General features: G+C 38.4%; 1 protein-coding gene across 2 annotated transcripts in view; it reads right to left on the reverse strand.

Annotated features, from left to right (window-relative positions):
* The window catches only part of PTPRR (protein tyrosine phosphatase receptor type R), a 373,668-nt gene that overhangs the window by 46,734 nt on the left and 301,467 nt on the right, over nucleotides 1–25,467 (reverse strand). For both annotated transcript variants that reach the window (XM_043965210.1, XM_043965209.1), the window contains 5 exons: nucleotides 25,042–25,121; nucleotides 24,504–24,641; nucleotides 6,528–6,638; nucleotides 5,117–5,274; nucleotides 1,927–2,040 (listed from right to left, as the gene is read on the reverse strand). In XM_043965210.1, the coding sequence (XP_043821145.1) occupies nucleotides 1,927–2,040; nucleotides 5,117–5,274; nucleotides 6,528–6,638; nucleotides 24,504–24,641; nucleotides 25,042–25,121 (601 nt within the window). The remainder of the gene's footprint in view (nucleotides 1–1,926; nucleotides 2,041–5,116; nucleotides 5,275–6,527; nucleotides 6,639–24,503; nucleotides 24,642–25,041; nucleotides 25,122–25,467) is intronic.

Raw genomic sequence — 25,467 nt, forward strand, 5'->3', positions numbered from 1 at the left:
ATCCAAAGTCACACAGCGAACTGGTGATAGAGACACATGTAGAAAAGTCGGATCTCTGGAATCCTGACTCGGTATTCCTTATCCTGCGTGCTCATCATGTACAGAGAGAAGCACAGAGAGAGAATTGAGACTCCCGCTGTAGAATCAAGGTTCACATTCTGCTTTGCTAGGCTCTGACCCTCATAGTATATTTCATTCATGGCAGAGTCAGAAGCGGAGATTCTGATACCTGGGGGAGCCTAAGAAGAGGCAGCCTCAAACCAGCTTTGTCAAAAGAGATCCAGATGAGAGAGGAGATAATATGGACTTTGAGGCACAAAGGTCTGGGGTGGGGCTGGTTGGGGGGAGGAGGGAACTCTGAGGCACCATCAGATCAGGAGGGGACAGAGACCCCTGAGGCTCTGTGGTTGGGGAGGGGGAAGTTTTTTGCTGAGGGGAAGGAACAGGGTGGGGCTAGGCAGGAAATTTGTAGTAGGGAAAGGAAGCATGCCTTCCTTCCCAGCTCTGATTCTGATGATCAGGACTTTGCCTGCTTGCCTTCTTTTTCACCCTGGGACTTCCCTCAGTGCCTGGGACCTTCTCATCTTGAAATAGCCTTCCACTGTGCTAGTCCCCTTCTCCCCTTGGCGAGTTCTTCCTGGGACCTTCATTTTGGAGTGGCACACGGGCCAGTTATCCTTCATTACCTCCCCCTTCTGACTCTCTGGAGGTTGATACAGTGCCCCTACATGGGTACCTCCCCCCAACACTCCTGATTCAGCTTGCTTTCTGCACTGTCTTCCTAAAATGTAAGGCAAAAACTATCTCACAGTGTCTGATACATAGCAAATTAATAAATTATTAATTTACATATAAATTAATTTCTTTAAATTTATCATCTATATGTTATATATTAATTAGTTATCATGTTAGTTAATATATTATATAATATCATATATTAATCATTTAGTTAATTAATAAATGCTTTAACTAATTTTGGGGGATTGTTTCTTGGTTGTTTCTACCCACTGAAACAGTACACGACACAGAGAAAAGCTTTCTTTTGTTGCTATTCAGTTGTTCAATTGTGTTCGACTCTATCTGGGCAAAGGTACTGGAGTAGTTTGCTGCCATTTCCTTCTCCAGTGTGTCCCCATTTACAGATGAGAAACCAAGGCAAATAGGGGTTAAGTGACTTGCCCAGGGTCATACAGTTAGTAAGTATCAGAAGCTGGATTTGAATTCAGATCTTCCTGACTCCAGGCTCTGTCCATTATGCCACCTAGCTGTCCCTAGGGCTGTTGCAGTACTACTCTCTAAATTCTGGTTTTCTTGGTCAAAGACCTCATCACCCTGCCCTAGCTCTGGTTCATTCATTGTTACTGGCTCATTCATTCCAAAGTTGTTCCACATTGTGTTTACTCCCATCCCCTTTCCCCCTCCCACCTTACATTTATATTACAATCCTTAGTTACAGAGAAATGAAATTGGGAGTTTATGCCATAAAGCATAGATTGCCCCAATATTCATCATATCTTTCCTTCCTGAAACAACTCTTTTCATCATGCCACCTATGGACCATTTTAGTGCACTCCAGCATTGAACATCAGTATTTGAAGTACATGGAAATTCAGAGAACAGAAACAGAACCAGAAAAATGAGGGGAAGGAAGGATGTGTTAATAGCTCTCACAGCAAATACACTGTGACATAAAAATGGAAGTGCTAAACATCGGCCTTGGAATAGGGGGCTTCGGATGGTTTGCAGCCCAAGCGATGATTTCTTAATGTGACTTTGAAAAGACAACATCTATATGTTCCTTGTGTTCCAAGCTTATGGCACTGTTACATAATTAATTGGAGCCAGCCAGGCTTGAAACATCAAAGGTCAATAAGAAATGGCTTTCTTTACTGATTGATGCCACTTTGCATTCTCTTAGTAACTCACCTGTCTACACGAAGCTGACAGACAATGCTGAGTGCGTCGACCACTCCTTCCTCTTTCAATTGTCGACAGCCAATGGACGTGGCAATAAAACACCCAGTTCTGCCTATGCCAGCACTAGAAAAACAAAAACAAACATAATATCTGATATTTTATATTTATTGATCGAGGCCTGTGATTTAATGATAACAGTGAACTCCAGGCTGAAACTTATAGAAATAGGGCTCTATTGGCAACTAATGTCTAAGGTATAGTCTTTTTTTTTTTTTTTGGTGGGGCAATGGAGTTAAGTGACTTGCCCAGGGTCACACAGCTAGTAAGTGGCAAGTGTCTGAGGCTGGATTTGAACTCAGCTCCTCCTGAATCCAGGGCCAGTGCTCTATCTAATGTGCCACCTAGCTGCCCCCTAAGGTATAGTCTTGGCGAGTCACCTGGGGCACTGGGAGGTTTAGCAACTTGCTGTTGTCACATACTTAACACCTCTCAGAATTGTGATTAAAAATCCAGGACTTCCTGACATCTTGACCCCAGGCCTAGCACTCCAGCTTTTTTGAGTTTGCAAAGACCTTTAAATACAATCACTGTTGGACCACACAATTCAGGAGTATAGGTATTGTTATCCCCATTTTGCAGATGAGATTATTGGGGCTCAGAGAAACAAGTGACTCTCCCACCATCATATATCTATGTCTTGAAGGCAGGATTTGAACCTAGGTCTCTCTCACTCCAGCTAGGTAGCTCATTGGATAGAGTACCAGATCTGGAATCAGAAAGATTCATCTTTCTGAGTTCAAATCTGGCCTCAGATACTTACTAGCTGTGTGACCCTGGGCAAGCTACTTTACCCTGTTTGCCTGAATTTCCTCATCTGTAAAATGAGCTGGAAAAGGAAATAGCAAAACATTCCACTATCTTTGCTAAGAAAACCCCAAATGAGGTCATGTAGAGTTGGGAATGACTACACAACTTCAAGTATAGTATTTTGTCCATGAGGCTACAAGTTCTCTCATAAATAAATGTGAACCAGAACAATAGAAATACAAAGTGTAGATTTTTAGGAGGGAGTTTTTTGGGAGATTATTTAGTTAGTTTTTTCATTCAATTAAACCCTAAACACTGGCATATCCAAACTTCCTAGTCATTTACACAATAATAGCTAGCATTTATATAAATCTTTAAGGTTTCACAAAGTGTCTTACACATGTTCCCTCATTTGATACAGCTCTAGGAGTCAGGTGGTATAACTACTACTATTATTATTATTATCCTCACTTTACAGATGAAAAAACTGAGGCATGAAGAACTTAAGTGATTTGCCCAGGGCACATAGCTACTCAGTGTCTGAGGCAAGATTCAAATCGAAGAGTTCCTGACTCCAAGTCCCCTTTGCCACAAAGCAAAAATCTATATGTTAGGGGCAGCTAGGTGGCGCAGTGGATAGAGCACTGGCCCTGGAGTCAGGAGGACCTGAGTTCAAATCCAACCTCGGACACTTAACAATTACTAGCTGTGTGACCCTAGGCAAGTCACTTAACCCCAATTGCCTCACACACACACACACACACACACACACACACACACACACACAATCTATGTTATTCAAAAGGGACATGGCGAAGAAGAAGAAGAAGAAGAAGAAGAAGAAGAAGAAGAAGAAGAAGAAGAAGAAGAAGAAGAAGTAGAAGAAGAAGAAGAAGAAGAAGAAGAAGAAGGAGAAGAAGAAGAAGAAGAAGGAGGAGAAGGAGAAGGAGGAGAAGGAGGAGGAGGAGGAGGAGGAGGAGGAGGAGGAGGAGGAGGAGGAGGAGGAAAAAGGAGCATGGCCACAGGCTGAATAATTTTGTTGTATTCTTAGTAAACATTCAAATTGATTGGACAATATGCAGAGATTGGGATGTTGCAAACCCATTGAAATTTTCCATGTTTTTTTCAAGGGTGGGATATTAGTTTCTATATCCCTAGTGTCACGGTAGAAGAAGAGTTTGTTTGTTTTTTCCTTTAGTAGCTCTATAAAGTTATTGAGGTAGGTAAGGGATATATTAGAAAGAGTGTTATGCCCAGAGTCAAGAAGACCTGAGTTCAAATCTGACCTTATTTATTAGTTGTGTGACTCTGGGCAAGTCATTTCATCTGTTTGCCTCAGTTTTCTCATCTGTAAAATGGAGGTAGTAATAGCACCTCCCTCCCAGGGTTATTGGGAAGATAAACTACAAAGATATTTGTAAAGCACTTGGCAAACCTTAAAGTGCTATATCATTATATCCCATGGAAATAGCATCACCCACTGATGGATGATGAAAGGGAATTCAAAGCAAATTGAGATGATTTTATAAAATATCACCCGTATCATTCTGTGTAATCATCAGTTGGCTAGCTTCACTGAAATGTCTGCTGTCCAAGATAACTCATACATAGGAGGTACTTGGCAAATTCCATGTTCTACCCATTTTGCTGTTGTTGAGTCATTTTAGTCACAAATGACTCTTTTTGACCCCATTTGGAGTTTTCTTGACAAAGATACTGGAGGGGCTTGCCATTTTCTTCTCCAGCTTATTTTATACACTGAGGTCAACAGGGTTAAGTAACTTGCCCAGGGTCACACAGCTAGTCTGAGGTCAAATTTGAACTCAGGTCTTCCTGACTCCAAGTCTGGTACTCTATCCACTGTGCCAACTAGTTGCCCAATACCTACTTCATCAATACCTATTCCTTAACTGTTGTTATTGTTGTTGTTGTTGTTTGTCCTTCATTCTCAAAGAAGATGATAACATCGGGGTGATGTCAGGGTTCTTTGAGGGTCTGTTGTTTGTCCTTCATTTTTGAAGAGGACCATGATGTCATGACTTGTAGTGAATTGGATTTAAGTGAGGGAGGACTGTGCAAGGTCACCAAACTCACTCTCTCTTCTAGAGCCATTGGGGTCCAGTGGCAAGATATACACATATTAGGACAACTGGAGATGGCCATGGATGTTTTATGGCAATTGGGTTTAAGTGACTTGCTCATAGTCACACAGCTAGTAAGTGTCTGAAGTGAGATTTGAACTCATGTCCTCGCAACTTCAGGGCCAATGTTCTATCCATTGTGCCACCTCTTCAAGAACAAAGGACAAACAACAACTCCTTAACTAGAGATTCTACCAATAGCTCCTCCTTAACTAGTGATTTGTCATGAGAAGGGTCTACACATGCATTACCTGCAGTGTACAATTATAGGTCCTCGACCTGAAGAGGCAATTCTATCCTCTTCTACATCCAGCATGAGTTGGAGGAGGGGCTGAGCACTGTCGGGAGTTTTATGATCCGGCCAAGATGTATACCAGTAATGCTTCACATGTTGGGTGTGACTTCCTTGCTGAAAAGAGTAACAATGGCAAAGAAAACATACTTCAGCTGCACAATGGACCAAAATGACATCCAGTCCATGTACAGAACTTCAGTGTGATTTGTTTTGTTCCAAATACTAAATGGACAACTTCTTTAAAAGTGGAATTATTGGGCATAATAAGAATCCTACAAGATGAGAAAGAGCATAATGAGAAAGCATGGATGAGAGGCAATGAACACATCCACCATTGTCAAGAGCACAGACAGATCCATTACAGTCTTAAAGTTGTCTTGTGGTCATTTGGAAATGGTACATTTGGGAAAGATCTCTTCACCTTGAGAATGTTTTACTTGAATGTGAAAATGTGACATCCTTTCATCCTCTCAAATTAACTATTCTTAAATTGACATATTTATATGGCTTTCCCTTCTATTTATCATAAACACATAGCGTAATATAAAAACACACACATAATTTTGTAGATACTCTTTTACACCGATTTGCTCATCACAAATATATATATATATTCAAATTTTCTTGATGATATCAATTACTAAATGGATTTTTATTTAACCTATACATGATGATTTAGATAAGATTGATATCTTTGGGTTCAATTATCACACAGTGAAAATAATTTCATGGCCACATCTCCTAGGATATTCTCAAGCATCAGTAAATAATGTGTGGTCTTGCTGTGAAAGAGTCTTGTCTGGGGAAAGTCACTGCAAATTAAGTTTTTGAAGATCTTATTAGCACCTCTGTCTTGTCTTTCCCCCACCAGTACAGATTTTCTTTTCTGCAGTTGCCAAGCCTTAGTTAATGTTGGTCAGGTCCAAATAATTTTTCCCCCTTTCATTATGGTAATACCTCAAATGTGAATAGCAAAAAAAAAAAAAATTGAAATTCTATTTTTAAATGCCTTTCAATATATTCAATACATTAATACATTAAATCAAGGATCCCTTATCTATGAAGAAATCATAATACTTCATCATGAATTGAAGGGTCTATTTATGCTAATTCAATTGATTTAACTATTCAAACTTACTAAAAAGTAAATTTAGGTTCTGATTTTCATTTATTATGCAATTGTAAAATATTGGATTTCCTTTCAATCTGGTGTGATTATTTTAATGAACTTCACTGATTTCAAAGCAGATTTTCTAGAAAATATTATAGTTATTAGAAGGCAATTTTATTATATATACATATATATCAGATAATGTAATTGGTTTGTTATAATCTTAATATTTATTTTGGAGAAGGATTTTTCTTACCTTTAGGGTAAGGTTTCGGACAGTGTAGTTATCACATTCTTTCACACCAAGAACCAAGACTTCCACTTTTCCATATATCCCTCTCTTTTCTGGCCAGTAGAGTACACATTTCTAGAAAAAGAAAAATACAACTGAGAAAATAGGAAGAGCTTTTATCGGTCTTGGAACACATTTCATTCAAAGAACTCAATGCTTTTCTTGAATAGCATTGTTCAAATGGGTGGGACCCCTAACAACAAACTCAGTCCTGAGCAGCTGCTGAGTTATCTTGAGACCAGGGAGAGAGACCAAATTGAAAAGGAAGAGATGGAATCAAAGAATTTTTGAACTTCACAGTAAACCAGATTTAACCAGATTTAATATCTGAAGCCAGATTAGAATAAAAGTGTTATTTTGCCACTCTAACCCAGGGTTCCTGCCTTCATCAAACCAAAAGCTATTTTTAAAAACAGTGTGAAATGCTAGAGACCAGGAATTCTTAATCTTTTTCATAGAGCTGTGGACCCTTTTGGCAGTCTGGAAAGTATGGACCCCCCCACTCACAATGATGTTCTTAAATGCATAAAATAAAATAAACAGGTTTACAAAGAAATCAATTATATTGAAATAATTATCAGTTATATATGTATGTGTATGTGTAACTGTGTGTAGGTATGTATGTATGTATATACGTACATACAAACCTCACCAAATTAATGTATGCCATGTTAAGAAGCCCTGCTATTGAGCAATGTGGTTTCTCTTGGAACTCAAATCCAAGCACACAAAACAATCTTTTTTTTTTTTTTTTTTTTTTTTGGTGAGGCAATTGGGGTTAAGTGACTTGCCCAGGGTCACACAGCTAGTAAGTGTTAAGTGTCTGAGGCCGGATTTGAACTCAGGTCCTCCTGAATCTAGGGCCGGTGCTCTATTCACTGTGCCACCTAGCTGCCCCTACAAAACAATCTTAATAGATATTATATCCATAGAATTACATTTTCCAGGAGAGCAGTTATAATAGAAAAGTAGCAATCATAAGGTTGTTGTGAAAAAATAGTTCATTGAAATAATTGTAAAAGTGATTCCATAATGTTATCAATCAACAAGCATTTATGGGGTACCCACTATGTGTCAGAAACTATGCTGGGCTCCAAGGATACAGACACAAAAATGAAGCACCCCCTTTCTTTGCAAACCAATATATGGTTGCATTTTCTCTAGCTTGTCGAATTTTGACATATGATAATTGAATTTTGAGAAGAGGCAACTTGGCATAGTGGGTAGAAAGCTAGCTTTAGAATCAGAAAGACCTGAGAAATCAAGTTTCTGATATATATCAGCTGAGGGACCACTGCAATTCTCAACCTCTGGGTATCTCAGCCAACTCTCTAAGTCTATAGATTGCTGACCGCTGCTGATCTGTACCTGTGGAGGGACTTTTCATGTTTGGAGTATGCTACAATGATGAAATTACATATCTTCCATCTTATCCCCTTGTCCCTGCCCAAATAGATTGTAACACCTTACAGGTTACATATGCCATATATAATGTGTATATACATAGCATGTATGTATATATATATATATAGGTTTATATACACACATATTGCATACATTCATGTATATATGTATCCATTAATGTATGTATATATACATATGAATATATAATATAAAAATACTAACTATATAGACTATACAAATACCTGTGAATTTGTCTCTATATCTATTATCTATCCATCTCTCTTTGTCTCTATCTATCTATCTATCTAAGCAGCAAGGTAGAACAGTAGATGGAGTGCTAGGTTTGGATTCAAGAAGACAGAAATTTAAATCTGTCCTAAGTTACTTACTAGCTGTGTGACCCTGAGCAAGTTACTTAACCTCAATCTCCCTCAGTTTCCTTATTTGTAAAATGGGGATAATAGTTTCTATCTCCTAAGGTTGTTGTGAAGATCAAATGAGATAACATTTGTAAAGTGCTTAGCACAGTGGCTGGCACATAATACTTGACAAATGCTTTATCTCCTTCCTGACTCCCACCTCCTCCATCTCTGCTCTTTTCTTTCCTCTCCCCTTCTCTCCCCCTATCTATCCATCCATCCATCCATCCATCCATCCATCTATCTAATCTATCTAATCTATCTATCTATCTAATCTATCTATCTATCTATCCATCTATCAATCCATCATCTAACCATCTATCTACTCACTTATATTTGAATTTTATTTAGAGGCTTTGAAAATCTAACCTTAACTCTGCTTTGAGCTTCTAATAGAATCTCTTCTAGAAGCAGCAGTAAGTTGATTGTCCAATGAGATTTTTTTTCTATCAGGCTTATAGTCCCTGAGATTTTGCCTTTCTTGATTTAGTTCCCTCCCTTCCCAATATTTACTTGGTCCATTACATGTCTAGCATGGTTCTTCTGAGTAAGACAAATCTTGCTGATCTCTAGTTTTACATATGACTCCTGGAAAAGTTGTTTATTATGGCAAGATCCTTAACTATCTTTTTAAAAGTACATTTTTATTGACATCTTTTGTTCTTATATTGCCTAAATTCCTGACCCATTCCCTCACCTCCACCCCCTCCCAATCCCACAAGTTTCATATTATAAATCCAGGAAACAAAATAAAGCAATAGGACAAACATGGAAAATATTAAGCACACATATAAGTTCATATACAGTAACATTTTTTGACTCAATTTAGGATTTCATTGGTATAAAGGAATACATGTTCTTAACCTAGTTATTATTTAGCTGGTTTGAATTCCTACGGAGACACAAATTATTTCTAACTGCTGAAAAAAAATACAAGAAGCAAAACAAATGACCTATAAAATACTGCCCTCAACCTCATTGATTTAAAATACCCAAATGCACATCTTTAGATAGATCTATATTACTTCATGAATCAGAATTTTCCTTTTCTCCCCAGAAGCACCTATCTGTTGAATGTGGGGTGGAAGGCAAAATAAGGTTTTGAAAGCAGAACTATGGACCCTGAGTCATTTTCTTTCTGAGGTAGCCTTCCTTTAACCACCAAACACCTGTTTCTTCACATCCATTTGCAATGTAACTTATACAGACTTATTTTTAAAGAACTGCTACTTTACTAATTATAGGCATAAACAGAACAGAAGATGAATCATCTTAAAGTCACAAGAATGAACTGGGGGATGGGGGAAGGGGGAGGGAAGGAAGACATTGAAAGGCTATCATGACATCTAGAAACATGCTGAAAGATCCGAGCCATGATTTATTGTAGCCAACTTCACCAAGTGAAATCTTGGGTTCCCCATCCTCTGTCCCCCAAAACATATCCATACAGAACATTTTAATCTCTTTAAAATACAATTAAATTATTTCAGGTTTAATTGAATGCTATAAAGCCATTGAAGAGTTTAACTTAGCTGACTGCAGAATACTGAATTTAGCTGAATGCCTATATTGTAAAACACAGAAGAAATATCTTAAAATAAAACTTCTTCATCCCCTTGGCATTTCCAACTTGCACAATGCTTAAAATCTACCTAACACTGGAAAGGTAAAGCATACTGACTCATCTACCTGGCTTCTTTCAAATGACATCACCCATTTCACTGAAAGACCCAGAAAGCTACAGGGTATATATATTTCTGAGGGTCTGTGACCCTCAGAAAATGCCCAGAATAATAACAAACTTAAAAGAATAATAATGTAATATTGGGGAAATAAAAAGGCATTGAAAAGTTCAGTCATCACCTATCTTGGCACGAGAGCCCCATTATCCATTATCAGACCTAAGCAGTATGTATCTCCCTGGGAGGCCAGATGTCATTGCTGAGATGAAAAGAACCAGTTCACCAGGCAGCCAGCACCCAGTGGAGCAGGCTTCCGAGCCTCCTTGATAAAATGCGTCTCTCCCAAGACTTCAGTAGCCTCTCAAGAGTGTTTTTCTTGACTCCTTACCAGCAAAGCAATTGGCAACCAGAACAGGGAGGACAATGAAGTGTGACTTGTTCATGCAAACACCCTTAATTAACATTCCCATCTCCATTCTGAGATACAATAGCTTATTTTTAAACACAGGCTACATTCTTTATTTCTTTTTTTTTTCTTTTAGGAGAACACAGAAGTGTCTGAGTGCTTCTGAATATGAGGTTACATAAAGGTATGAAATATCTGGGTATTTTTTTGAGAAGAAGCTACATTATGATTATTTTTCTGAAAATGATAACAGGATTGAAAATGAGATAAGGGGAAATAGGACAACTCACTCATTTCAATTTAGGAATTTCGAAATAGCATATGTCAGGTGTCATTTTCTTTTTTCTTTAAATTTTTTTAAAAATATGGAGCAAAACAAGCATTTCCATAACATAGTACAATAAAAAAGATGATTGAACACAAAACTGTAACTCTGTTCTGCACAACTTGCTATTCCTTTCAAATATACAAAATTATCATGTAAATTTCTTTTTTTTCTTCCCTCCTCCCACCCTTACTATTAGACACAAATAGGTGTGTGTATATATATGTGTATATGTGTATATGTGTGCATGTGTGTATGTGTGTGTGTAGAATTATTATATAAAAACTATATATCAGTTCTTTCTCTGGATGCAAATAGCTTCTTCACATTTTCTTTATAGTTAATTTGGGTATTTATAATAATCTATAATACTATGGATTATATATCACATATAATTCAATAAAATTCTATATTTATAGAATTCTATGAATTAAATATTATTTCTATAATTACATAAAATATACATTATTGATAAAATTAGAAAAATATAGGATTATATAATATATCACAATAACATTCACTCAACATTTTTCTTAAAACAATATTTCTGTTACTGTATACAATGTTCTCTTGGTTCTGCTCATTTCGTTCATTATTCCATGCAAGTCTTTCCATGTTTTTCTAAAATAATTGAGCTCATCATCTGATGTCATTTTCATCACTACCTCAATTCATACATTTTCCTAGAGCAGGGATTCTTAACCTTCTTGGTGTGGTGGATCCATCTGGTGGTCTGGGGGAACCTAAGGTCCCTTTTCAGAAGAATATTTTTAAATGCATAAAATAAAATGCATGAGACTGCAAAACAAACAAAAATTATCAAAAATTGTGTTGAGATACAATTATCAAAATATATGTATTTAAAAAAAATAATGGACCATAGGTTAAGAAGCCCAGAACTAGAAAATGACAGGTTCAGAGCTAGAAGGAACTTAATTTACTACAGGCCCAACTGTCATTTTGCAAATGAAAACAGTGAGTCAAAGAAAAGCGACTTAACCAAAGTCTCAAAGATAATTGGTGAGAGTCATGATTCAAGTCCAGGAGCTCTGATTTCAAACTCAGGTTTTCTGTTTCTTACCACGATTCAAAAATTCAATTTGTCCAAGTTTTCTTCACCTAACTAGATTGTTTCCACCCATTTACAGCTGTTAGCATAATTCAAAGTCTAGGTCATTTAAAAATGAAAGTTAAGTCCTAAGTTACCCTGGTTCAGATAACTTGGAGGGGGGAATGAGAAGAAGAGGTAAGTAAATTAAGGATCAAAACATGACTTGATAACCAATAAGAAGTAGGTTATAGAGGAAAGAAAGGGTACAACTGAAAATCAGTATCATCTAGTTAATGTTCCTCTTCTCCTTGACCCTCCCCCATCCTCTGAGACATTCAGAATTCTTTGTGTAAAGAATGTAGTTTGGTCAATAGCTTATTCAGCTGGGGAGGTGGGGGAAGAAGGGAAGGAAGAAAACCATTCAGTTTAGTGGTGCTTTTTAAAAAGACCCTTTAAACAGCATGTAAAGAAAGTTTCACTCTATTAGATAAAGAACTATAAGGAGAAAAGTTATGAAAGCCTCCAAACCAAGGAATTTGAGTTAAAAGAGAATATTGATGTGAAACTAGCACCATATCACATTAAATGGTGTGGTTTTGAGCAATTCTACTGACACCCCACCCCTCAGGCTCTGTTTATTAAAACATACATTTGAGAGTCTGCTAGGTGGTGCAGTGGATAGAGCACTGACCCTGGATTCAGGAGGACCTGAGTTCAAATGTGACCTCAGGCACTTGACACTTACTAGCTATGTGACCTTGGGCAAGTCACTTAACCCCAACTGCCTCACCAAAATAATAATAATAATAACAACAACAACAGCAACAACAATAATAACACACATTTGGTACCTAAATCTTCAGAAAGCCTTTCAAGATCTCTTCAATACATATAGAGGAATCACCTGACCAGAGCTAGGAGACAAAGATAACCCCAAAAGTCAGGACCATCATTTCAAAAAAAAAAATGCCCCTTGACTCTCAGCAATATGACAAGCACCCAGGGTTTCCTCACCTCACCCCAAAAAGGAACTTTCCATTTTCAGATGGTCACCCCATCTATCCTGTATAAAAGTTTTTGCCTTCCTTCTGTTCTGGGAGGAGGAGAATGTTTCTAAGCCCTCCTCTCCAAGGGGTGAAATCTTTGACTTCCCATGTGGTCAGTTTCTCTAGTGCCAAATAAAAGACCATTAAGAACTACCACCTGTCCCCCATGACGAACAGGTTTTTCAAAAGGCTAAGCTCCCTTTTCCAGCAGAAAGGGAGATTGACCAAAGACTAACTTCCCCTTTCTGGCAGTTGGAGAAAATCTAGCCAGGGGTCAAATTATTTTTTTTTCAGTCTTAGTGGGTAAGTCCCTTTTTTTTTTCTTTAGCTAGAGAGTAAGTTGAATAATGGACTCTGCTAAGGAAGATGGGGGGGTTTACACTAACCACTGACAATAAGTTCCCCTTTCCCAGTACACTTTCTGGTTATAAAAGGTACCGCCTGGAGGAAAGGACTTCTGGCATAGAATTAAGAAAGTCTGAGACTATTCAGGTGACCTGCCTTGTCCAATTGAATTATGTTCAAAACAAATTTCTGCCACTTTTCTATTCCTTTTTTTGCCCCTTTGGTTATAAAAATCAGCCCTGTAAATCACTCCTTGTCTATGGTCTCTGAGGAGTCAGGTGACCTGATTTGGTATGCAAATGCTAGCTTTGGAAATTAAATTCTAGATGGCTCTGTAACTTTGTCCTCAGTTTCCTTTTATTTCAGATAATCAGTTTAAATGCCCCCTCTTCCACCACCTTCTCTTCCTACTCTTCTGCCTCCTCTTCCTCCTCCTCCTCCCCCTCTACTCCCTCATCTTCTTTTCCTTCCTTCCTCCTTCTCTTCCTTACAAATCAAGGGCAATAGAAATATTTGGTGGTGTTGGAGAGAGAGAAGAAAATAGAGAAAAACTTTCTATTAAATATGAAACACGTTTGAAGGTTACAAGTTTCATTATTCATTCATGGAAGAGAAATGCTCATTTTTTAAAAAGTCTTCTTCCCATCTTGTATGGAAAGTACATGAGAAACCAAGAAGCAAAAAAGTTTCCCCAGTGTATTGATTTGTATTCTCACAAGACATTTCTGTTTAATTGTTTCTGGTTTTTTTTTTTTATCATAACTGAAACAGCATCTAACTCCTGAGGGTGCCAACTCTCCCAGTCTTTTGTTAACATTTCCAGAAGGGACAGTCACCTGCTTCCTCTGAAATAAATAGAATGCTGTCTAAATATGTATCTAGAAAGCTTGGCTGACTATGTTATAAAGTGATTCAGCATTACCAACACACCCTCCAGTTGTGTTTCCATCTGTACCTATGGTGTCCACTCCTAAGGAGAGCTGCATTTTTAGAAGAAGCCATGCGGTTGGAACTACTTCCTGAGTTTTTGTATTCCTTTAGTAGACTAAATATTTATGGTTTCACCAAAATTCATTCTGTAATTATTGTCAATTGATCAACAAATTTGTTGGCATATTTAAGGCACTATGTTAGGCATTGCTGGGAAAACACAAGATATATTCCTCTCAATGAGTCAATAATCTTGTTGGAGAAACAAGGTGTTTATGGGGGGGAAACTATCTAAAAATATGAGGCTGATCCTGCTAAGTGCCAAATAAATAATATAAGCACTAAGTGCAGAAGAAATTCAGAGAAAAGAAAGATCACTAAGGGGCTGAGCAGTTATGTAGGTGGGATTCACACTTAGATCAATTGATAAGCATTTATGAAGTGCCTGCTATATATCAGACATAGTGCTAAATGCTGGAGATACAAAAAGGGGCAAAAAGATAGTTCCTGCCCTCAAGGAGGTTACAATCTAAAGGGAAAGACCAGATGCAAACAAATATAGGCAGAGCAAGATATCTACAGGATAAGTAGGGAATACAGATAGTTCTTGTTTTACATTAAGTGGACCTTTCAGTAGACTTCTACTAAGGTGATTTTTATGTAATGTGAATTCACCCTTGGACCTGGGAAATGGAGGGAAGAAAGAAGGTAGAAAAGGAGCCACCCACCCATGGAGGGAGGGGGGCTGGGCATAGTTTAAGGATAAGTGAGTGGGGCAGCTAGGTTGCGCAGTAGATAGAGCACTAGCCCTGGATTCAGAAGGACCTGAGTTCAAATCTGGCCTCAGACACTTGACACTTAGTACCTGTGTGACCCTGGGCAAGTCACTTAACCCCAACTGCTTCACCAAAAAAAAAAAAAAAGGATAAGTGAGTGCTGGGGATGGAGAAGTAAGAGCAGGAGGAGGAACACAGGGGCCAAGGCCAGCTATTTTGGGGGTTTGCTTCTCAAGCTAAGCAGAGTCTGCCTCTCAAGGCAAGCCCCTCATCTGGAGCAGAGTGGGGTAGCAGTGTCAGTCTCTCCACAAATCTTGAAGAGGTTTTTGGTTTTGTATTTTTAGTGTGGAGGTGGGAATTGAGGGGCCAGGGGCCAGGAGCAGAGAGAAAGCATAGTATTTTACAATAAAATTAACAGGTAGGGTTTTTAAATGTGTTTTTTCATAATTCTTTATGTAAAATTGAATTTGTATAATGTGAAGTTACACAAAACGAGAATTGTCAGTAATTAACAGAGGGAAGGCATTGGAAATTAAGAGGGATCAAGGATGGCTTCCTGTAAAATGTGAGATGTTAGGTGAGACTTAAAGGAAGCCCGGGAGGTCAGTAGTCCAAGTGGAGGAGGAAGAACATTCCAGGCATGGAAGGATAGTCAGAGAGAATGCCCTGAGTCAAGAGGTGGAATGTCTGGTTTGTGGGACGGACAGGAATCTAATACATGTTAGGGAGTATGTATCAAGGAGTAAGTCATAAGAAAACTGGAAAGATGGGAAGGTTACAAAGGGCTTTGAATGCCAAACAGAGCATTTTGTATTTGCTCCTGGAGACAACGGAAGCCACATTTATTCACCCCTTGTTTTGTAGCATCTCTCCCATTCTCCAGCTCTCTTCTTTCAACTATACCTGTGTGACTCCAGGCAACTCATGTAATCACTGGGTTTCTCCAGCTAGTAAATAGCCATGGTCATATTATTATAAGATTGGAAGAGACCTCCTGAAGTTTACATCATATCTTCCCTTTCTGTAGAACAGGGATTCCCCAACCATATTGGGTGGGGGTTGGGGGTGGTGGTGGCATGGAGCCCTTTGACCATCTGGATGGAACGTTTCTCAAAATAATGCTTGTTGCCTACATTCATAATGGAAGGCAATGTTCAATTTCAGTTATGTTAGTGAAAACAAAGATGAAATTGTTTCCCATTCAAGGTCATAGATTCCTGTGCAATATAGCAATGGTCCCTTTGAGGATACCAGGTTAAGAACCATTATTTACCTCTTTCCTAGATAATAATGGTACCTAGAACCTTATTTCTCATGATACCTAGCTCAGAAAAGCAACCAGAGAGATGGCATCTCTATTCTTAAAGACCTCCTCTCATGATTTTTTGTGATATGAAAGTAACTCTGGGTTCTCACAGGCTATGTCAGTAAGGCATACTAATACTAGAATGGTATTGGGTCTGAATTTGAATATCTGTCTTCTAAGGGCCAGCTTAAATTCAGAGAGGTTCATTAGGAGGTGGACTTCAGAGTAATGATTTTTTTTTTTTTAGTCACAGACAAAACAGGAAGATAATCTAAGGTCTAGAGGGGTTGAATTGTGTATTAGTGAAAAGAGTATCCACCACAACAAAAAAATCACACACACACACAAATAAATTTAAAAAATTAAAAAACAAAAACAAAAACCATTTTTTAAAAAAAATCACAGAAAAAATATAGCTCTATTACATATTTTAAAGTATATCCATTTCTTGGATACCTCATAAATTTCTCTAGTTCTCTCATAGGTATTCTCTAGATAGTGAGACCACTAGCTCCCTAAGGGCTTCCTTCTTCCATTGACCACTATTGTATGGACTGAAGTTTGCAAACAAATTCAATTTTTCCAACTACTTATCTGCCTTCTTCAAGCTGTATTTGGTTATAGGTAGGGTGGGTGCTTTGTCTGCCTAACTACTGAATGTGATGTAATCAGATAACATTTGCTATTTTGGGACTGATCTCTCTTGAGCTTTGTAGGGCCAACATCTCTTCTCTAGCAATGGAGTAATGCAAATAATTTTTTAAAAAACTTGAAATACCAACATTTGGCACATTTGGTTTCCCTCCAATGGAATTCCCTTCTTGAGGAGGTCTGCCTGATTGAAGCAATACAAATTTTCAAAGCTCTAAAATCCTTCTTTTAAAGACAAAAAGTATCTTTGTTCCATCCATTTTTCTCCTGTTTCATATTTCAATTGTTCCTATTTTGCACATAAGTAGGTGGTTAAGAAAGCCTTGGAAATAAAGTGGGGAAATATGGTTTATTTCTTGCCAAAAATTTCTTACTAAAATGCCAAGATAATTCATGAGAACACCAAGCCTGAGAATTCCTAAGGATGCCTCCTCCTCCCTCTAAATTTGGAGGAAATGACAACTGTCTGCCCAAAAACAATGACTGTAAATACTAATTGAAAGTCAGCGCAACTTTGGTAAACATGCGGTTTCCTCACAGTCTGAAAGCCACTAGACATTTCTTTCAAGCTATTCTTCTCTCTGTTTTGCTTGAATAGCTGACATTTCAGCATTTCCTCTATAATATCATCTACACATTTCTGGACAGTCTAGACATACTATGAAATTTCATTAGATATCAACAAGGAAACCTGCCCCCCCCCCATTTACTTTGACACCCAGCACTATAGATGGTGTTGATTCTTTGAAAGTACATACAGCAGGACATATTGAAGGGACATAAATCATAATACTTTAGTCATATTGCTTCAACGTATGTTGTAAGCCAGGCATCTTGAAAAGGCAGGGGGCTAAAAATGGAATGACTCTTTCTCATGTCTGGCTTAAAAAATTCAAGAGGAAACAGGCAGAAAAACCCCCAAATAGATGACATTTGTAACTCACTTTAAATCCTGCAAAAGTGTCTTGCATACATTATGTCATCTAATCCTAACACCTACACTGAGATGGATACTACAGATAATAGTATTCCCATTTTACAGGTATGAATGCTGAAACTCAGAGAGTTTAAGTGACTTGTTCACAGTCACACATTTAGGGTCAGAGGTAGGACCCAAACCCAAGTCTTCCTGACTCCAAGTCTAACACTCTTTCCACTATGTCATGCTATCTCTGGGGGGCAGCTAGGTGATGTGGTGTATACAGCACTGGCCCTGGAGTTGGGAGGACTTGAGTTCAAATATCACCCCAGATACTTACTAGGTGTGTGACCTTGGGCAAGTCACTTAACCCCAATTGCCTTAAACATCCAGGGTCATCTCCAGTTGTACTGATATATATGTTGCCACTGGACCCAGATGGCTCTGAAGGAGAGAGTGAGGTTAGTGACTCTGCACAGCCCTCCTTCACTTAAGTTCAATTCAGCACAAGTCATGACATCACTTGATGGCATGGTCCCCTTTGAGAATGAAGGACAAACAACAACAACTATCTCTGGGATATAGACATGGTTAAAAATCTCCACTTGGCTTTAATACTAAGAATATATAATCTTATAAGAATAATGACAGGTTGAATGGATTTACAGATCCATGAATTGAGGAATTGTCCCACTTGTTGTATCTGAGGCTGGATTTGACTCATGAAGATGAGTTTCTGATGCCAAAGCCAGTGCTCTATCCACTGAGCCGCCTACCTGCCCCTAGTATGATTATTAATAATTCTTCTTAAATACACTCCTTAGAAAATAAGTATAATTATAATTTATGTGTCATTTATGTACCCTATTGATAGAAACTTACTGACATATCTTACTCCTCTGAAACATTTAAACTCTATTATGAGTCTAATGACTCTTATTTCTCTAGTTTGCACTATAAAGTGAAGAAAATTAATACGCACCACTAAGCCGACAAATTTAATGGAAGGCAATTCATGATGGGCTTCTGCAAGATGACAATGCATCCTGAAATCCTTATGCAATATTGTGTCTCATAAATATACTTTTGGATTTTATTTATTAATAAATATGCAGCATGACCAAATAATAATTGTGTTCAGGAAAACTAATTTTCTGCCCCTGAACATCTATATTATTAATGTAAATAGATTATAAAATAGTAATTTGGGTTTGTTTCTCCCCATTAAGTTTCTTGAGATAAAAAAAGGGACCAATATAGAATACCAATGTATATGAGTAGAGTTCGAAAACACAATCTTAGAGAAATTTACAAAAAAAGCTGGAAGAACTATGAAGGCAGCAATCATGAATTTTATAAGGTGGCTTTCAATATCTATAATTCTACAGTTTTGTATAGCATAATCTCCCTTCATATACAATTTCTTTTGAAGTTCCCCTATCTCCATAGCATGCTTTGTAGAGCTTGGCAGTGGCTGATAAATGGGAGGAAGAGGCCTGGACTGGGTAAGGGAAGGGCGATTGACAGTGAACAGGGACAAATGATGAATAAGGAATACAAATAGCAGGGCAGAATAAGGACAAAAGACAAATGGGGAAGGCAGAAGCATAAAAGAAAATTGAAAAACAATCTATTAAGGTGGAGACAGGGCTAGAGGTAATGGATGACATTGTAGACCAAAAGGGAATAGAGAAAAATAAAGAAGATGAAATCAAACTGAGCCAAAGGGTCAGAGGTGGAGGAGGTGGCAGAGAGAGAAACAGTGGGTGTGAGATGAAAGAGTGAAAGGGGAGGGGAGAGAAAAGGAAAAAAGGGAGGCTAGAGAGGGAAATGAGAAGAAAAGGAAAGGAGAGGAGAGGGAAGGAGAAGCTCCAAGGTAGAAAGAGAAGAGGAAAGAATGGTATTTTGGACTGTGCTGTAAGCCAGGCTTACATTAAAATATTTGAAAGAGAAAGAAAGGCGGAATAGTAAATGACAGACCAAATAATGAAACAAATCTCCTGATTTGTAAAAGGTCCTTTTCTTATGCCATAGAAGAACAGAGTCAATTATTAGTACTATTTGGTAAGAAGTTATACCCTAAAACTTCACCTTGTGAAATAATGGAAAGAACATTCACTTCCTGTCTCTGACATTTATCTGTGAGATCATGGACTAATGGTATGGATGACTGTTGTTTGTCCTTTGTTCTTGAAGAGGACCATGACACCTGGAGGTGAGGCAGGGCTGTGCAAAGTCACCAGCCTCAGTCTCTCCTCCAGAGTCATCTGGGTCCAGTGGCAAGATATAGATCAGGACGACTGGAGATGGCCCCGGGTTGTTTAAGGCAATTGGGGTTAAGTAACCTGCCCAGGGTCAGAAAGCTAGCTAGTAAGTATCTGAGGTGAGATATGAACTCAGGTCCTCCCAACTTCAAGGCCAGTGCTCTATCTACTCTGCCACCTAGCTGCCCCTATATGGATGATTAGATTAGATCAAAGATGTGATCCTCTCTAACCTTCATTGTCCTCATCTGTAGTTATGTTAGTTTTTGTATGACGTATCTCACTGGGCTGTTGAAAGGAGCAAATGAGATAATGTATTTGATAACTTCTCTAAATCTTCAAGGCTGTAGAAATATCAACTATTTTTGATGACTTCAGAATTACTGTCCCATTAAATTTAGACATTTCAGTCAAGCCCCATTGTCCATGAACATGCCCTTCACACACACACACACACACACACACACACACACCATTCACTTGACCTTGCCATCATCCCTTCATCTTATATCTTTCTTCCTTAAATTGCTCAAAAACCTAGAAAGAATCAGCTACACTTCTTGCTTCTGCTTTCTCCCCACTCCCATTCACATCTCAACCCCTTGTAGTCTGGCTTCAGACCTCCTCACTTGACTGAAAGTTTATTCTCTTAACTGCTAAATCTGATGGTCTTTCCCCAGTCTTCATCCTTCTTCACCTATCTGAAGTTTTTGATTTTACTTACCATAACCTCCTCCATTAGCTTCCCTGTTGCTATTCTTTCCTCATTCTCTTTCCACCCATCTGACCACTTCTCTTTAGTGTTTTTTGCAAGATCATCCATCTCCCCACTTCTTTAAGTATGGTGTTACTAAGGGTTTTGTGCTGGATCCTCTTCTCTTGGACTGCTCACTAGTCATATCTTTCCCATTCTGTAGTTGGACAGGTGCTTTATTAATTCAAGAATATGACTTTAAATTTATTCCTATTATATTTCACTTTCATATATTTGGTTTTTTTGGATCCTGAACAGGATCCTGGATTGTGTTACTCAACATATAAACCAAGTATCCCTCTCCAGGTTCATATCAAACACAAAATTCTAGGATGATAGATCTTTTATGTCTTTATCCAAGTCTTTCTGGTGGAATATAATCTTCTCAAGTGAGCATAATAGGTAAGTAATAAATGCTTATATATTCATTTGAATAGCATGGAGGAGAGATACTTAAGGAACATCACTTGATTCTTCCTTCCAGGCTGCTGTTGATCACTTAGTAATCACTATTCCTTGGGTTCTGTCATTTAGAAGGTCCCCCCTAACTTTGCAAATATCTAGCCCCTATCTCTTCACAGAAAGATACATGGTGTAGCAGATAGAGGGCTAAACCATGGAGTGAGGAAGATTCAGATTCAAGCCCTGGCTCTGACACATACTAGCTATTTAATGCAGGTTATTGAGGGCAGGGATTGCCTTTGTATTTGTCTTCCTGTTGCCTAGCTCAGTGCCTGACACATGATAGGTGCTTAATAAATGCATGTTTGTTAATGGATTGACTATGTTGAAGTCACTAAGCCTCTCACACTGAAAGTTCCCAACATTCATGAAATGATAGGTCTAGACTAAACAAGAAAAGAAAAATCTCTTCATCTTTGTCCTTAAGGACACCATGGCAAACTTTGTCTCATTGAATTCAGGTTGTGCCCTGTAAACTATTTAATGCTGTATAAATGTAAGTTATATTAGTTCTCATATTTACTAGGCAATTAGAATATAGCATAAATAAATCTTTAAAAATGATGGGGGGCAGCTAGATGGTGCAGTGGTAAAGTACTGGCCCTGGATTCAGGAGGACCTGAGTTCAAATCCGGCCTCAGACACTTGACACTTACTAGCTGTGTGACCCTGGGCAAGTCACTTAACCCTCATTGCCCTGCAAAAAACAAAAAACAAACAAACAAAAATGATGTAGATAAAAATCATCTTATTCTCTTGGTCAACATTGTGAAACTGAAATATTTGTATGATTTCAACAGATTTGGTACCACTAATATTCAATGGCTTTGAGCCCAACCTTTATTAATTTAATATAAATCTCTCTGAAAATGCTATGAGACAGAACTAAGTAAAACAGTAAAACATGGTCCAAGGAAGAGGGAAGAGGTCATGGGATCAAAGGCACAAGTGAAAAGGGAAACCTTGGAATGATGGGATCCTTGTTTCTTTGACCCAGGAGAAAAAGAAGAGTCAATGGGTCACACATACACATTTGGGGATATGGAGGATAGGAGGTAAAGGCATTTACTTTTCAGTGGCTCTGAGTATGTCAAGAAAAAAAAAGGCAATGAGGTCATCTGTTGAGTTTGTAAGTGCGGAGTTGAGGTGAATAAAAGGATTATTGAGAAGCAGTGAAAGCTCAGCTAAGGTTAGGCAGCATCAAATTTATAGTGGATGAAATTAGACCATTTTTATTATTTACTCCAACAAAGTTCAGAAGCTCCAAAGTAGAGAAATTGATTAGTGGGGTTGACTTATTCCAGTGACAAGTTTAAGGGAGTGAGGCATTCTAGGATGTTAACTAGCAAATAGATAAATCAGCTGAGCCTAGAATCCAGGTTACTGAAGCCAGAGATGGGCTTGAATTATAGGCAGGTATCAAAAGCCAAGAGATCATAGCAAGACCATAGAAGATTAAGTCCTGGGTGTGTCAGGAATGAGAGGGTGGAAGGACAGGAGGCTATGGGCAGAAAGTAGAATGCTAGACTTCAGGGTATTTGAGGTGGAACATTTTTCAGTGATGAGGAGGAGTGGGGTATTCTTGTACATGGTTGGAAAGTGGTGGGGTTAGAAATTACTCTAGTTTTAGCAGTTGAGAAATAATAAGGGGGAAGCTAGGTGGCGCAGTGGATAGAGCACCAGCCCTGGAGTCAGGAGTACCTGAGTTCAAATCCGGCCTCAGACACTTAACACTTACTAGCTGTGTGACCCTGGGCAAGTCACTTAACCCCAATTGCCTCACTAAAAAAAAAAAAAAAAGAGAGAGAGAAATAATAAGGTCAGAGTGTTGGAATGGTGATCAACGTATATATTGATCTCAAACTATCCTGAAGGATGTATGAGATCTAGGCTATGCTTTAAGAAGTCTAACAATTTTATTTTTCTAAGAGTGGATAGAGTGCTGGATGTGGAGTCAGGAAGACCTGAGTTCAAGTCCTGCTTCCGTCACTTATGTGTGACACTGGGCAAGACACTTAAACTCTGTTCCTCAATTTCCTCATGTGTAAAATAAGTCAGGTAGGTGGTGCAGGGTACAGAGCTCAGGGTCTGGAGTCAGGAAGACTCATCTCCCTGAGTTCAAATCTGGCCTCAGATACTTACTAGCTGTGTGACCTGGGTGAGTCACTAAACCCTGTTTGCCTCAGTTTCCTCATCTGTAAAATGAGCTGGAGAAGGAAATGGTAAACCATTCTTTGCCAAGAAAACCTCAAATGGGGTCACATAGAGTCAGACAAGACTTAAAAATGACTGAAAAAACAAAATGAGGGGTTTGGACTTGATGACCTTGAAGATTCCTTCCAAGTTCTAAATCTATGATCTGATGATGGTAGTGGTGGTGGTGGAGGTGATAGTATTAATGTAATGCTTTTAAGCTTTGCAAACATTTTCTCATTTGATCATCGCAACAACTCTGGCAGGTAGGTTCTATGACTGTCCTCATTTTATAGATGAGGAAACTGAGACTGAGAGAGTTAACGTGACTTACTTGCTCAGAGTCACCGTTAGGAATCTACATATTGAGGCAGAACTTGAACTTGGGGTATCCTGATTCCAAGTCTAACACTCTATCTACTGAACCTTCTAGTTGCCTGTGACCCTGTTTTCTCCCTAAAATGGACAGGAAACTTAGATTCTGTTTTCCCTTCTTTTTGAATTATGTATAAGATCTTGGGGCAAGTAATTAATTATCTGTTGTTCTTGATTTTCCCATATCTAAAATAGGCATGATAAATGATATAGTCAATAGAGTGCTGGCTGCATATGAGATCTGGAAAGTCTGGGATTCCCACCCTCCTCCAGATAGGAGCCATGTGAACCTAGGCAAACCTTTAAATGCCTCTAAGGTCTCAGCTTCTTCATTTGAGGAGGCTGGACTAGATGATTTCTAAGATCCTTTTGAGATCTAAATCTATGATCCTTTGATGATGTCAGTAAAAGAGAGGTGGGTTTTGGATTTGACCCCTTTGGAAGCAAGCTAACATGCTCAATCAGAGAAGAATATTAGTAGTAGACCATCTGAAAGGATAAAAATGGCCTAATCCTTGGAAGGTTCCATCTTTAAGCTGTCTGTTGTCAAAAGTATGCCATTTTTATTCATGGAAGATCTTTCCTTCAGTACAGGTTCATGCATAATGTTGGCAAGCATGTAAAAATCATACCTCATTTTTTTCTTTTAGCTTTGTGATCATAACAATGACGGGACTGTCCTCCTGCCAGACCATGTGCCAGAAATCATTCACGGTGTTAATCATGGGCCCCTGTGTAGCGATGAAAGCTTTCTCCTCCCCGCTGTAACCCTGGTTTAAACACAGAGACAAAAATATTGGCTTTGAATTCATGCCTTGCTCTAGAAATTTAGGTGAAAGATCTATAGAACAAAATAGCTGCATGAGTCTAAAAGCAACATAGATGAGGAGAATGTCACCAAATATCACACTGGATTCTAGGTGGTGGTTTTTCTAGCAAGCAAAGCAGAACATTGTGGTACCCAGTCAAACAACCCATGAGAGCAAGAAGCTGCCAAGGGAAGATATAATAAATAACTCACTAAAATGCTAATGGTTGAGAAAAAAGGTACAAAAGAGTTAATAATGAAATCAAATGAATCTTAAGCTACTTCACTGGGAGAGTGGGGAGAGAATGGACAAGGAATGAAACTTACAGCCATGTAGCAGAAATACATGTTTATTTACTCACCCTAATGTAGTTAGCATTAATGTAGGTACTCAAAGAATCAGTTGGATTTTTTGGCTTCAAACACACTCTGCTAAGAGGATCTAATAATAAAAAGACAAGAGAAAAGTAAGCAAATTACCCTGGAAAAGCTTCTTCACGAACTCAAGTATCAATGGGTAGAATGACCAATAACACAGAATCATGAAATCTTCAGAGTTAGAAGGACTTCTGGGGACTTTTAGGTGTACTTCTCAACTCATTATCAGAATCCTTATGTTCTTAAACCAACTCTGACAAATGTCTAACCATCTTCTATTGAATACCTCAGGCAATGGGGAACTCATTACCCCAGAAACAAGCTTATTATATTGTTAGACAGAATTACAAGAAAGTGTTTCCTTAAATTGAGCCCAAATCCTCCATTGGTGGTTTTATCTTCTGAAATGA

Source organism: Dromiciops gliroides, chromosome 5 (genome assembly GCF_019393635.1).
Source record: "Dromiciops gliroides isolate mDroGli1 chromosome 5, mDroGli1.pri, whole genome shotgun sequence".
NCBI classification, from domain to species: Eukaryota; Metazoa; Chordata; class Mammalia; order Microbiotheria; family Microbiotheriidae; genus Dromiciops; species Dromiciops gliroides.